The 16,093-nt window shown below is 32.6% G+C and overlaps 1 protein-coding gene across 1 annotated transcript; it reads right to left on the bottom strand.

Annotated features, from left to right (window-relative positions):
- Positions 1 to 9,495: 9,495 nt before the first annotated feature.
- On the bottom strand, positions 9,496 to 10,371 carry LOC128127971 (uncharacterized). The gene has a single exon (XM_052766722.1). The coding sequence runs from the start codon at positions 10,369 to 10,371 to the stop codon at positions 9,496 to 9,498; it is 876 nt and encodes a 291-aa protein (XP_052622682.1).
- Between the last annotated feature and the right edge of the window lie 5,722 nt (positions 10,372 to 16,093).

Here is a 16,093-nt window from a genome sequence, read left to right as displayed (position 1 = left end):
TCGCAATTTGGCAAAACTTTTAAAAGCATTGTTTAATTCTTGAGTTCCACAATAGAAGTCTATGCAATTTATGTAAAGCTTTGATGACCATTGTTTCATTATTGAGTTCCACATTAGAAGTTTATCCAATTTAGCAAAGCTTTGATGATCATCGTTTAATTCTTGAGTACCACAATAGAGGTTTATGCAATGTAAGCAAAGCTTTGGTGAGCATTGTTTGATTCTTGAGTTCCACAATAGTAGTCTATGCAATTTAAGCAAAGCTTTGATGAGCATTGTTTGATTCTTGAGTTCCACAATAGAAGACAATGCAATTTAGCAAAGGTTTGTTGAGCACTGTTTCATTCTTGAGTTCCACCTTGGAAGTCTATCCAATTTATCAAAACATTGATGAGCATAGTTTAATTCTTAAGTTCGACAATAGAAGTAATATTTGCTATTTAGCAAAACTTTAATGAGCATTCTATAATTCTTGAGTTCCACAATAGAAGTGTATGCAACTTAATCAAAGCTTTGATGAGCATTGATTCATTCTTGAGTTCCACATTAGAAGTTTATACAATTTAACATAGCTTTGATGAGCATTGTTTAGTTCTAGAGTTCCACAATAGAAGTAGTCTTCGCAATTTAGCGAATGTTAGATGAGCATTCTTTTATTCTTGAGATCCATAATCGAAGTCCATGCAATTTTAGAAAAGCTTTGATCAGCATTGTTTTATTCTTGAGTTCCACAATAGAAGTCTTTGTAATTTAGCAAAGCTTTGAAGAGCATCGTTTAATTCTTGAGTTCCACAATAGAAGTCTATGCAATTTAAGCAAAGCTTTGATGAACATTGTTTTATTCTTGAGTTCCACAATAGAAGTCTATGCAATTTAAGCAAATCTTTGATGAGCATTGTTTGATTCTTGACTTCCACAATAGAAGTCTATGTAATTTAAGCAAAGCTTTGATGAGCGTTGTTTAATTCTTGAGTTCCACAATTAAAGAATATGCAATTTGGCAAAGCTTTGTGGAGCATTGTTTCATTCTTGAGTTCCATAATAGAAGTGTCTGCAATTTATGTGGAGCTTTGATGAGAATTATTTTAAGTTCCAAATTAGAAGTCTATGCAATTTAAGCAAAGCTTTGATGAGTATAGCTTTGATGAGCATTGTTTAATACTAGAGTTCCACAATAGAAGTAGTCTTCGCAATATAGCGAAGGTTAGATGAGCATTGTTTTATTCTTTAGTTCCACAATCGAAGTCCATGCAATATTAGAAAAGCATTGATGAGCATGGTTTTATTCTTGAGCTCCACATTAGAAGTTTTTGTAATTTAGCAAAGCTTTGATGAGCATTGTTTAATTCTTGAGTTCCACAATAGAAGTCTATGCAATTAAAGCAAAGCTTTGATGAGCATTGGTTTATTCTTGAGCTCCAAAATAGAACTATATGCAATTTAAGCAAAGCTTTGATGAGCATTGTTTGATTCTTGAGATCCAAAAGAAAAGTGTATGCAATATAGCAAAGCATTGATGACATTGTTTCATTCTTTGTTTCCACATTGGAAGTCTATGCAATTTAGCAAAGCGTTGATGTGCACTGTTTAATTCTTGAGTTCCACAAAAGAAGTCTATGCAATTTAAGCAAAGCTTTGATGAGCAATGTTTCATTCATGAGTTCCACATTAGAACTAAATGCAATTTAGCACAGCTTTGATGAGCATTGTTTATTTCTAGAGTTACACAATAGAAGTAGTCTTCATAATTTGGCAAAACTTTTAAGAGCATTGTTTAATTCTTGAGTTCCACAATAGAAGTCTATGCAATTTATGCAAAGCTTTGATGACCATTGTTTCATTATTGAGTTCCACATTAGAAGTTTATCCAATTTAGCAAAGCTTTGATGATCATCGTTTAATTCTTGAGTACCACAATAGAGGTTTATGCAATGTAAGCAAAGCTTTGGTGAGCATTGTTTGATTCTTGAGTTCCACAATAGTAGTCTATGCAATTTAAGCAAAGCTTTGATGAGCATTGTTTGATTCTTGAGTTCCACAATAGAAGACAATGCAATTTAGCAAAGGTTTGTTGAGCACTGTTTCATTCTTGAGTTCCACCTTGGAAGTCTATCCAATTTATCAAAACATTGATGAGCATAGTTTAATTCTTAAGTTCGACAATAGAAGTAATATTTGCTATTTAGCAAAACTTTAATGAGCATTCTATAATTCTTGAGTTCCACAATAGAAGTGTATGCAACTTAATCAAAGCTTTGATGAGCATTGATTCATTCTTGAGTTCCACATTAGAAGTTTATACAATTTAACATAGCTTTGATGAGCATTGTTTAATTCTAGAGTTCCACAATAGAAGTAGTCTTCGCAATTTAGCGAATGTTAGATGAGCATTCTTTTATTCTTGAGATCCATAATCGAAGTCCATGCAATTTTAGAAAAGCTTTGATCAGCATTGTTTTATTCTTGAGTTCCACAATAGAAGTCTTTGTAATTTAGCAAAGCTTTGAAGAGCATCGTTTAATTCTTGAGTTCCACAATAGAAGTCTATGCAATTTAAGCAAAGCTTTGATGAACATTGTTTTATTCTTGAGTTCCACAATAGAAGTCTATGCAATTTAAGCAAATCTTTGATGAGCATTGTTTGATTCTTGACTTCCACAATAGAAGTCTATGTAATTTAAGCAAAGCTTTGATGAGCGTTGTTTAATTCTTGAGTTCCACAATTAAAGAATATGCAATTTGGCAAAGCTTTGTGGAGCATTGTTTCATTCTTGAGTTCCATAATAGAAGTGTCTGCAATTTATGTGGAGCTTTGATGAGAATTATTTTAAGTTCCAAATTAGAAGTCTATGCAATTTAAGCAAAGCTTTGATGAGTATAGCTTTGATGAGCATTGTTTAATACTAGAGTTCCACAATAGAAGTAGTCTTCGCAATATAGCGAAGGTTAGATGAGCATTGTTTTATTCTTTAGTTCCACAATCGAAGTCCATGCAATATTAGAAAAGCATTGATGAGCATGGTTTTATTCTTGAGCTCCACATTAGAAGTTTTTGTAATTTAGCAAAGATTTGATGAGCATTGTTTAATTCTTGAGTTCCACAATAGAAGTCTATGCAATTAAAGCAAAGCTTTGATGAGCATTGGTTTATTCTTGAGCTCCAAAATAGAACTATATGCAATTTAAGCAAAGCTTTGATGAGCATTGTTTGATTCTTGAGATCCAAAAGAAAAGTGTATGCAATATAGCAAAGCATTGATGACATTGTTTCATTCTTTGTTTCCACATTGGAAGTCTATGCAATTTAGCAAAGCGTTGATGTGCACTGTTTAATTCTTGAGTTCCACAAAAGAAGTCTATGCAATTTAAGCAAAGCTTTGATGAGCAATGTTTCATTCATGAGTTCCACATTAGAACTAAATGCAATTTAGCACAGCTTTGATGAGCATTGTTTATTTCTAGAGTTCCACAATAGAAGTAGTCTTCATAATTTGGCAAAACTTTTAAGAGCATTGTTTAATTCTTGAGTTCCACAATAGAAGTCTATGCAATTTATGCAAAGCTTTGATGACCATTGTTTCATTATTGAGTTCCACATTAGAACTTTATCCAATTTAGCAAAGCTTTGATGATCATCGTTTAATTCTTGAGTACCACAATAGAGGTTTATGCAATGTAAGCAAAGCTTTGGTGAGCATTGTTTGATTCTTGAGTTCCACAATAGTAGTCTATGAAATTTAAGCAAAGCTTTGATGAGCATTGTTTGATTCTTGAGTTCCACAATAGAAGACAATGCAATATAGCAAAGGTTTGTTGAGCACTATTTCATTCTTGAGTTCCACATTGGATGTCTATGCAATTTATCAAAACATTGATTATCATTGTTTAATTGTTAAGTTCCACAATAAAAGTAATATTTGCAATTTAGCAAAACTTTAATGAGCATTCTTTAATTCTTGAGTTCCACAATAGAAGTGTATGCAACTTAACCAAAGCTTTGATGAGCATTGATTCATTCTTGAGTTCCACATTAGAAGTTTATGCAATTTAGCATAGCTTTGATGAGTATTGTTGAATTATAGAGTTCCACAATAGAAGTAGTCTTCGCAATTTAGCGAATGTTAGATGAGCATTCTTTTATTTTTAAGATCCATAATCGAAGTCCATGCAATTTTAGAAAAGCTTTGATTAGCATTGTTTTATTCTTGAGTTCTACAATAGAAGTCTTTGTAATTTAACAAAGCTTTGATGAGCATCGTTTAATTCTTGAGTTCCACAATAGAAGTCTATGCAATTTAAGCAAAGCTTTGAGGAACATTGTTTTATTGTTGAGTTCCACAATAGAAGTCTATGCAGTTTAAGCAAATCTTTGATGAGCATTTTCTGATTCTTGAGTTCCACAATAGAAGTCTATGTAATTTAAGCAAAGCTTTGATGAGCGTTGTTTGATTCTTGAGTTCCTCAATTGAAGACTATGCAATTTGGGAAAGCTTTTTTGAGCGATGTTTCATTCTTGAGTTCCATAATAGAAGTGTAAGCAATTTATGTGGAGATTTGATGAGCATTGTTTTAAGTTCCACATTAGAAGTCTATGCAATTTAACAAAGCTTTGATGAGCATTGTTTAATTCTAGAGTTCCACAATAGAAGTAGTCTTGGAAATTTAGCAAAGCTTTGATGAGCATTGTTTAAATCTTGAGTTCCACAATAAAAGTCTATGCAATTTAAGCAAAGCTTTGATGAGCATTATTTCATTCTTGACTTCCACATTAGAAGTCTATGCAATTTAGTATAGCTTTGATGAGCATTGTTTAATTCTAGAGTCCCACAATAGAAGTAGTCTTCGCAATATAGCGAAGGTTAGATGAGCATTGTTTTATTCTTTAGTTCCACAATCGAAGTCCATGCAATATTAGAAAAGCTTTGATGAGCATTGTTTTATTCTTGAGTTCCACATTAGAAGTTTTTGTAAATTAGCAAAGCTTTGATGAGCATCGTTTAATTCGTGAGTTCCATAATAGAAGTCTATGCATTTAAAGCAAAGCTTTGATGAGCATTGTTTTATTCTTGAGTTCCACAATAGAACTATATGCAATTTAAGCAAAGCTTTGATGAGCATTATTTGATTCTTGGGTTCCAAAATAAAAGTCTATGCAATTTAGCAAAGCATTGATTGCATTGTTTCATTCTTGGTTTCCACAATGGAAGTCTATGCAATTTAGCAAAGCATTGATGAGCATTGTTTAATTCTTGAGTTCCACAATAGAAGTCTATGCAATTTAAGCAAAGCTTTGATGAGCAATGTTTCATTCTAGGGTTCCACATTAGAACTCAATGCAATTTAGGACAACTTTGATGACCATTGTTTAATTCTAGAGTTTCACAATAGAAGTAGTCTTCGCAATTTGGCAAAACTTTTAAAAGCATTGTTTAATTCTTGAGTTCCACAATAGAAGTCTATGCAATTTATGTAAAGCTTTGATGACCATTGTTTCATTATTGAGTTCCACATTAGAAGTTTATCCAATTTAGCAAAGCTTTGATGATCATCGTTTAATTCTTGAGTACCACAATAGAGGTTTATGCAATGTAAGCAAAGCTTTGGTGAGCATTGTTTGATTCTTGAGTTCCACAATAGTAGTCTATGCAATTTAAGCAAAGCTTTGATGAGCATTGTTTGATTCTTGAGTTCCACAATAGAAGACAATGCAATTTAGCAAAGGTTTGTTGAGCACTGTTTCATTCTTGAGTTCCACCTTGGAAGTCTATCCAATTTATCAAAACATTGATGAGCATAGTTTAATTCTTAAGTTCGACAATAGAAGTAATATTTGCTATTTAGCAAAACTTTAATGAGCATTCTATAATTCTTGAGTTCCACAATAGAAGTGTATGCAACTTAATCAAAGCTTTGATGAGCATTGATTCATTCTTGAGTTCCACATTAGAAGTTTATACAATTTAACATAGCTTTGATGAGCATTGTTTAATTCTAGAGTTCCACAATAGAAGTAGTCTTCGCAATTTAGCGAATGTTAGATGAGCATTCTTTTATTCTTGAGATCCATAATCGAAGTCCATGCAATTTTAGAAAAGCTTTGATCAGCATTGTTTTATTCTTGAGTTCCACAATAGAAGTCTTTGTAATTTAGCAAAGCTTTGAAGAGCATCGTTTAATTCTTGAGTTCCACAATAGAAGTCTATGCAATATAAGCAAAGCTTTGATGAACATTGTTTTATTCTTGAGTTCCACAATAGAAGTCTATGCAATTTAAGCAAATCTTTGATGAGCATTGTTTGATTCTTGACTTCCACAATAGAAGTCTATGTAATTTAAGCAAAGCTTTGATGAGCGTTGTTTAATTCTTGAGTTCCACAATTAAAGAATATGCAATTTGGCAAAGCTTTGTGGAGCATTGTTTCATTCTTGAGTTCCATAATAGAAGTGTCTGCAATTTATGTGGAGCTTTGATGAGAATTATTTTAAGTTCCAAATTAGAAGTCTATGCAATTTAAGCAAAGCTTTGATGAGTATAGCTTTGATGAGCATTGTTTAATACTAGAGTTCCACAATAGAAGTAGTCTTCGCAATATAGCGAAGGTTAGATGAGCATTGTTTTATTCTTTAGTTCCACAATCGAAGTCCATGCAATATTAGAAAAGTATTGATGAGCATGGTTTTATTCTTGAGCTCCACATTAGAAGTTTTTGTAATTTAGCAAAGCTTTGATGAGCATTGTTTAATTCTTGAGTTCCACAATAGAAGTCTATGCAATTAAAGCAAAGCTTTGATGAGCATTGGTTTATTCTTGAGCTCCAAAATAGAACTATATGCAATTTAAGCAAAGCTTTGATGAGCATTGTTTGATTCTTGAGATCCAAAAGAAAAGTGTATGCAATATAGCAAAGCATTGATGACATTGTTTCATTCTTTGTTTCCACATTGGAAGTCTATGCAATTTAGCAAAGCGTTGATGTGCACTGTTTAATTCTTGAGTTCCACAAAAGAAGTCTATGCAATTTAAGCAAAGCTTTGATGAGCAATGTTTCATTCATGAGTTCCACATTAGAACTAAATGCAATTTAGCACAGCTTTGATGAGCATTGTTTATTTCTAGAGTTACACAATAGAAGTAGTCTTCATAATTTGGCAAAACTTTTAAGAGCATTGTTTAATTCTTGAGTTCCACAATAGAAGTCTATGCAATTTATGCAAAGCTTTGATGACCATTGTTTCATTATTGAGTTCCACATTAGAACTTTATCCAATTTAGCAAAGCTTTGATGATCATCGTTTAATTCTTGAGTACCACAATAGAGGTTTATGCAATGTAAGCAAAGCTTTGGTGAGCATTGTTTGATTCTTGAGTTCCACAATAGTAGTCTATGGAATTTAAGCAAAGCTTTGATGAGCATTGTTTGATTCTTGAGTTCCACAATAGAAGACAATGCAATATAGCAAAGGTTTGTTGAGCACTGATTCATTCTTGAGTTCCACATTGGAAGTCTATGCAATTTATCAAAACATTGATTATCATTGATTAATTCTTAAGTTCCACAATAGAAGTAATATTTGCAATTTAGCAAAACTTTAATGAGCATTCTTTAATTCTTGTGTTCCACAATAGAAGTGTATGCAACTTAACCAAAGCTTTGATGAGCATTGATTCATTCTTGAGTTCCACATTAGAAGTTTATACAATTTAGCATAGCTTTGATGAGTATTGTTTAATTCTAGAGTTCCACAATAGAAGTAGTCTTCGCAATTTAGCGAATGTTAGATGAGCATTCTTTTATTTTTAAGATACATAATCGATGTCCATGCAATTTTATAAAAGCTTTGATTAGCATTGTTTTATTCTTGAGTTCTACAATAGAAGTCTTTGTAATTTAACAAAGCTTTGATGAGCATCGTTTAATTCTTGAGTTCCACAATAGAAGTCTATGCAATTTAAGCAAAGCTTTGAGGAACATTGTTTTATTGTTGAGTTCCACAATAGAAGTCTATGCAGTTTAAGCAAATCTTTGATGAGCATTTTCTGATTCTTGAGTTCCACAATAGAAGTCTATGTAATTTAAGCAAAGCTTTGATGAGCGTTGTTTGATTCTTGAGTTCCTCAATTGAAGACTATGGAATTTGGGAAAGCTTTGTTGAGCATTGTTTCATTCTTGAGTTCCATAATAGAAGTGTAAGCAATTTATGTGGAGATTTGATGAGCATTGTTTTAAGTTCCACATTAGAAGTCTATGCAATTTAGCAAAGCTTTGATGAGCATTGTTTAATTCTAGAGTTCCACAATAGAAGTAGTCTTGGAAATTTAGCAAAGCTTTGATGAGCATTGTTTAAATCTTGAGTTCCACAATAAAAGTCTATGCAATTTAAGCAAAGCTTTGATGAGCATTATTTCATTCTTGACTTCCACATTAGAAGTCTATGCAATTTAGTATAGCTTTGATGAGCATTGTTTAATTCTAGAGTCCCACAATAGAAGTAGTCTTCGCAATATAGCGAAGGTTAGATGAGCATTGTTTTATTCTTTAGTTCCACAATCGAAGTCCATGCAATATTAGAAAAGCTTTGATGAGCATTGTTTTATTCTTTTTTTTTTTTTTGAAAGAGCCAAAGCTCAGCAAACTTTATTAAAAAGAATAAAAGAATACAATCACCAAGAATCAATCAAAAACAAAAATAACCAGCCTATCCAAAGCCAACTACCAAACCACTTCCTAAGAATAAGAACTAACCACTCACAACCCCAATAATCCCTAAAATCCTTAAAGTTAGCCCTAGGACTTATTGAATGAGGGAAAAAAGGTAACTTCACCCCCTTGCACCTCCAAAAACTCCGAGAACCATAAAAAAAATAGCAAGGGGTAAGGCCCTTAAAAAAACCCTCAGTCCAAAGACTAAACTTTAAGGAAAATCCAACAAAGACCAAAAACCTCAACCAACAAATCACAAATAAAAACCAAACGTAATTAAAACTGTTAAACAAATTAACAATGCAATCCCAATTAATCTCCAAGAGCTGACCAACATCACTTCTGCTGTCCTTTTTCCAATTCTTCATCCTCCTCTTGATTTTCTGCATGAAACTCTCATCCTTCTTTTCACTAATGTCCATCTTCTTCCACTGCAAAAGATTCCTGCAAAGAATACAATTATCTACAAACCAAAAACCAATACCGAGACTCCAGAAATTCAGAATAAGTTTCAGCCTTGACATGGCATCAATCACATGTCTAGGATTTTCAATTTGAATAATCACACAAAGGATCATATCCAAATTAAAAATCCCATTGGTACAAGTCAAATGATTAGAGAGAGAACTCCCCAACCATTGACAATTTCCGTCAATTCCTTTGTAAAACCCCTTATTCCAAAATTGCCCCCATCTAAAACCAATACTAAGAACAAACTCAAAATAATTTCTCCACTGCCAACCCCAATTAAAAAACACATCAACCATCGACTTCCCAATTCTGATCCAGTACTTCATCTCTTATGTTTGTCCTTTCCATAAATGCCCCAATCCTTATAGATTCTTTCATTAATCAAATTATTATTCTTCCTTAAACCCAACAGCTTTAATCTGATTTCATTCTCAATAGAAGCTATTACTCCTTCAGCTGTTAATTTCTTCTTATTAAAAATCCTTGCATTCCTTTCCTTCCATATATGTGCAACACAACTCGCAAGAATACATTTATTAATTAAGTTCTCACCAGCATCCTTGTACCACAGTTTGCAGCATTTCAGAATCAGCTCATTCCAGCTACCCATCACCAAATTAATTCTCATCTTATCACAAAAATGTCTCCAAATACTTTGTGAGAATTCGCAATTAAAGAAAAGATGATCATGTGAATCAGGGATAAGATTACAAAAAGGACAGAGGAGGATTCCTGAAGTTTCCCAAACTCTAACACGATCCTGAGTTTTCAATCTATTCAAGATAGCCATCCATAAAATGAAAGAATTTCTAGGAATGCCTTTACCATACCACACAATTTCCTTCCATGGCACCTTATTCCCAAAATTATTAATATCTCTCCACACTTGATTACACGAAAATTGCTTGCACTTACCCTCCTTATCTCTCCAACCAGCACCATCTCTCATATTAGGATCAATACAAAACATAGGAGCATCCTTTAGACCTGAAAATTTATCAACCCAATTTACAGGCCAACAATAAGTATCATAATCAAGCACATCACTTACCAAAGAAAAGTCATTAAATCCATTGCTAAACCATTCTCTTCTTGGAATAATAGTGCTTAAAATACCTAAAGGATGCCACCAATCATGCCATAAAGAGGTGTTCCTCCCATTTCCCACACAAGCAACAATATGAGGTCTAACAAGCATTGTTTTATTCTTGAGTTCCACATTAGAAGTTTTTGTAAATTAGCAAAGCTTTGATGAGCATCGTTTAATTCGTGAGTTCCACAATAGAAGTCTATGCATTTAAAGCAAAGCTTTGATGAGCATTGTTTTATTCTTGAGTTCCATAATAAAACTATATGCAATTTAAGCAAAGCTTTGATGAGCATTATTTGATTCTTGGGTTCCAAAATAAAAGTCTATGCAATTTAGCAAAGCATTGATTGCATTGTTTCATTCTTGGTTTCCACAATGGAAGTCTATGCAATTTAGCAAAGCATTGATGAGCATTGTCTAATTCTTGAGTTCCACAATAGAAGTCTATGCAATTTAAGCAAAGCTTTGATGAGCAATGTTTCATTCTAGGGTTCCACATTAGAACTCAATGCAATTTAGGACAACTTTGATGACCATTGTTTAATTCTAGAGTTTCACAATAGAAGTAGTCTTCGCAATTTGGCAAAACTTTTAAAAGCATTGTTTAATTCTTGAGTTCCACAATAGAAGTCTATGCAATTTATGTAAAGCTTTGATGACCATTGTTTCATTATTGAGTTCCACATTAGAAGTTTATCCAATTTAGCAAAGCTTTGATGATCATCGTTTAATTCTTGAGTACCACAATAGAGGTTTATGCAATGTAAGCAAAGCTTTGGTGAGCATTGTTTGATTCTTGAGTTCCACAATAGTAGTCTATGCAATTTAAGCAAAGCTTTGATGAGCATTGATTGATTCTTGAGTTCCACAATAGAAGACAATGCAATTTAGCAATGGTTTGTTGAGCACTGTTTCATTCTTGAGTTCCACCTTGGAAGTCTATCCAATTTATCAAAACATTGATGAGCATAGTTTAATTCTTAAGTTCGACAATAGAAGTAATATTTGCTATTTAGCAAAACTTTAATGAGCATTCTATAATTCTTGAGTTCCACAATAGAAGTGTATGCAACTTAATCAAAGCTTTGATGAGCATTGATTCATTCTTGAGTTCCACATTAGAAGTTTATACAATTTAACATAGCTTTGATGAGCATTGTTTAATTCTAGAGTTCCACAATAGAAGTAGTCTTCGCAATTTAGCGAATGTTAGATGAGCATTCTTTTATTCTTGAGATCCATAATCGAAGTCCATGCAATTTTAGAAAAGCTTTGATCAGCATTGTTTTATTCTTGAGTTCCACAATAGAAGTCTTTGTAATTTAGTAAAGCTTTGAAGAGCATCGTTTAATTCTTGAGTTCCACAATAGAAGTCTATACAATTTAAGCAAAGCTTTGATGAACATTGTTTTATTCTTGAGTTCCACAATAGAAGTCTATGCAATTTAAGCAAATCTTTGATGAGCATTGTTTGATTCTTGACTTCCACAATAGAAGTCTATGTAATTTAAGCAAAGCTTTGATGAGCGTTGTTTAATTCTTGAGTTCCACAATTAAAGAATATGCAATTTGGCAAAGCTTTGTGGAGCATTGTTTCATTCTTGAGTTCCATAATAGAAGTGTCTGCAATTTATGTGGAGCTTTGATGAGAATTATTTTAAGTTCCAAATTAGAAGTCTATGCAATTTAAGCAAAGCTTTGATGAGTATAGCTTTGATGAGCATTGTTTAATACTAGAGTTCCACAATAGAAGTAGTCTTCGCAATATAGCGAAGGTTAGATGAGCATTGTTTTATTCTTTAGTTCCACAATCGAAGTCCATGCAATATTAGAAAAGCATTGATGAGCATGGTTTTATTCTTGAGCTCCACATTAGAAGTTTTTGTAATTTAGCAAAGCTTTGATGAGCATTGTTTAATTCTTGAGTTCCACAATAGAAGTCTATGCAATTAAAGCAAAGCTTTGATGAGCATTGGTTTATTCTTGAGCTCCAAAATAGAACTATATGCAATTTAAGCAAAGCTTTGATGAGCATTGTTTGATTCTTGAGATCCAAAAGAAAAGTGTATGCAATATAGCAAAGCATTGATGACATTGTTTCATTCTTTGTTTCCACATTGGAAGTCTATGCAATTTAGCAAAGCGTTGATGTGCACTGTTTAATTCTTGAGTTCCACAAAAGAAGTCTATGCAATTTAAGCAAAGCTTTGATGAGCAATGTTTCATTCATGAGTTCCACATTAGAACTAAATGCAATTTAGCACAGCTTTGATGAGCATTGTTTATTTCTAGAGTTCCACAATAGAAGTAGTCTTCATAATTTGGCAAAACTTTTAAGAGCATTGTTTAATTCTTGAGTTCCACAATAGAAGTCTATGCAATTTATGCAAAGCTTTGATGACCATTGTTTCATTATTGAGTTCCACATTAGAACTTTATCCAATTTAGCAAAGCTTTGATGATCATCGTTTAATTCGTGAGTTCCACAATAGAAGACAATGCAATATAGCAAAGGTTTGTTGAGCACTATTTCATTCTTGAGTTCCACATTGGATGTCTATGCAATTTATCAAAACATTGATTATCATTGTTTAATTGTTAAGTTCCACAATAAAAGTAATATTTGCAATTTAGCAAAACTTTAATGAGCATTCTTTAATTCTTGAGTTCCACAATAGAAGTGTATGCAACTTAACCAAAGCTTTGATGAGCATTGATTCATTCTTGAGTTCCACATTAGAAGTTTATGCAATTTAGCATAGCTTTGATGAGTATTGTTTAATTATAGAGTTCCACAATAGAAGTAGTCTTCGCAATTTAGCGAATGTTAGATGAGCATTCTTTTATTTTTAAGATCCATAATCGAAGTCCATGCAATTTTAGAAAAGCTTTGTTTAGCATTGTTTTATTCTTGAGTTCTACAATAGAAGTCTTTGTAATTTAACAAAACTTTGATGAGCATCGTTTAATTCTTGAGTAGACAATAGAAGTCTATGCAATTTAAGCAAAGCTTTGAGGAACATTGTTTTATTCTTGAGTTCCACAATAGAAGTCTATGCAATTTAAGCAAATCTTTGATGAGCATTTTCTGATTCTTGAGTTCCACAATAGAAGTCTATGTAATTTAAGCAAAGCTTTGATGAGCGTTGTTTGATTCTTGAGTTCCTCAATTGAAGACTATGCAATTTGGGAAAGCTTTGTTGAGCATTGTTTCATTCTTGAGTTCCATAATAGAAGTGTAAGCAATTTATGTGGAGATTTGATGAGCATTGTTTTAAGTTCCACATTAGAAGTCTATGCAATTTAGCAAAGCTTTGATGAGCATTGTTTAATTCTAGAGTTCCACAATAGAAGTAGTCTTGGAAATTTAGCAAAGCTTTGATGAGCATTGTTTAAATCTTGAGTTCCACAATAAAAGTCTATGCAATTTAAGCAAAGCTTTGATGAGCATTTTTTCATTCTTGACTTCCACATTAGAAGTCTATGCAATTTAGTATAGCTTTGATGAGCATTGTTTAATTCTAGAGTCCCACAATAGAAGTAGTCTTCGCAATATAGCGAAGGTTAGATGAGCATTGTTTTATTCTTTAGTTCCATAATCGAAGTCCATGCAATATTAGAAAAGCTTTGATGAGCATTGTTTTATTCATGAGTTCCACATTAGAAGTTTTTGTAAATTAGCACAGCTTTGATGAGCATCGTTTAATTCTTGAGTTCCACAATAGAAGTCTATGCATTTAAAGCAAAGCTTTGATGAGCATTGTTTTATTCTTGAGTTCCACAATAGAACTATATGCAATTTAAGCAAAGCTTTGATGAGCATTATTTGATTCTTGGGTTCCAAAATAAAAGTCTATGCAATTTAGCAAAGCATTGATTGCATTGTTTCATTCTTGGTTTCCACATTGGAAGTCTATGCTATTTAGCAAAGCATTGATGAACATTGTTTAATTCTTGAGTTCCACAATAGAAGTCTATGCAATTTAAGCAAAGCTTTGATGATCAATGTTTCATTCTAGGGTTACACATTAGAACTCAATGCAATTTAGTACAGCTTTGATGACCATTGTTTAATTCTAGAGTTGCACAATAGAAGTAGTCTTCGCAATTTGGCAAAACTTTTAAGAGCATTGTTTAATTCTTGAGTTCCACAATAGAAGTCTATGCAATTTATGCAAAGCTTTGATGACCATTGTTTCATTATTGAGTTCCACATTACAAGTTTATCCAATTTAGCAAAGCTTTGATGATCATCGTTTAATTCTTGAGTACCACAATAAAGGTTTATGCAATGTAAGCAAAGCTTTGGTGAGCATTGTTTGGTTCTTGAGTTTCACAGTAGTAGTCTATGCAATTTAAGAAAATCTTTGATGAGCATTGTTTGATTCTTGAGTTCCACAATAGAAGACAATAATTTAGCAAAGGTTTGTTGAGCACCGTTTCATTCTTGAGTTCCACATTGGAAGTCTTTGCAATTTATCAAAACATTGATGAGCATTGTATAATTCTTAAGTTCCACAATAGAAGTAATATTTGCAATTTAGCAAAAATTAAATGAGCATTCTTTAATTCTTGAGTTCCACAATAGAAGTGTATGCAACTGAAGCAAAGCTTTGATGAGCATTGATTCATTCTTGAGTTCCACATTAAAAGTTTATGCAATTTAGCATAGCTTTGATGAGCAATGTTTAATTCTAGAGTTCCACAATAGAAGTAGTCTTCGCAATTTAGCGAATGTTAGATGAGCATTCTTATATTCTTCATGAGCATTGTTTTATTCTTGAGCTCCGTAATAGAAATCTTTGTAATTTAGCAAAGCTTTGATGAGTATCGTTTACTTCTTGAGTTCCACAATAGAAGTCTATGCAATATAAGCAAGGCTTTTATGAGCATTGTTTTATTCTTGAGTTCCACAATAGAAGTCTATGCAATTTAAGCAAATCTTTGATGAGCATTGTTTGATTCTTGAGTTCCACAATAGAAGTCTATATAATTTAAGCAAAGCTTATGCAATTTAGCAAAGCTTTGTTGAGCATTGTTTCATTCTTGAGTTCCATAATAGAAGTGTATGCAATTTATGTGGAGCTTTGATGAGCATTGTTTTATGTTCCACATTAGAAGTCTATGCAATTTAGCAAAGCTTTGATGAGCATTGTTTAATTCAAGAGTTCCACAATAGAAGTAGTCTTCGAAATTTAGCAAAGCTTTGATGAGCATTGTTTAAATCTTGAGTTCCACAATAAAAGTCTATGCAATTTAAGCAAAGCTTTGATGAGCATTATTTCATTCTTGACTTCCACATTAGAAGTCTATGCAATTTAGTATAGCTTTGATGAGCATTGTTTAATTCTAGAGTCCCACAATAGAAGTAAGTCTTCGCAATATAGCGAAGGTTAGATGAGCATTGTTTTATTCTTTAGTTCCACAATCGAAGTCCATGCAATATTAGAAAAGCTTTGATGAGCATTGTTTTATTCTTGAGTTCCACATTAGAAGTTTTTGTAAATTAGCAAAGCTTTGATGAGCATCATTTAATTCTTGAGTTCCAAAATAGAAGTCTATGCAATTAAAGCAAAGCTTTGATGAGCATTCTTTTATTCTTGAGTTCCACAATAGAACTATAATCAGTTTAAGCAAAGCTTTGATGAGCACTGTTTGATTCTTGAGTTCCAAAATAAAAGTCTATGCAATTTAGCAAAGCATTGATGACAATGTTTCATTCTTGGTTTCCACATTGGAAGTCTATGGAATTTAGCAAAGCATTGATGAGCATTGTTTAATTCTTGAGTTCCACAATAGAAGTCTATGCAATTTAAGCAAATCTTTGATG

The sequence above is a fragment of the Lactuca sativa genome, chromosome 8, assembly GCF_002870075.4.
Source record: "Lactuca sativa cultivar Salinas chromosome 8, Lsat_Salinas_v11, whole genome shotgun sequence".
NCBI lineage: Eukaryota > Viridiplantae > Streptophyta > Magnoliopsida > Asterales > Asteraceae > Lactuca > Lactuca sativa.
The sequence above is the reverse complement of the archived record's forward strand: the minus strand, read 5'-3'. Positions and strand labels throughout refer to the sequence as shown.

What these genes read in the sequence shown, in the direction of transcription:
- LOC128127971 (XM_052766722.1), bottom strand. Translation starts at nt 10,371, where the DNA reads ATGCTTGTTAGACCTCATATTGTTGCTTGTGTGGGAAATGGGAGGAAC.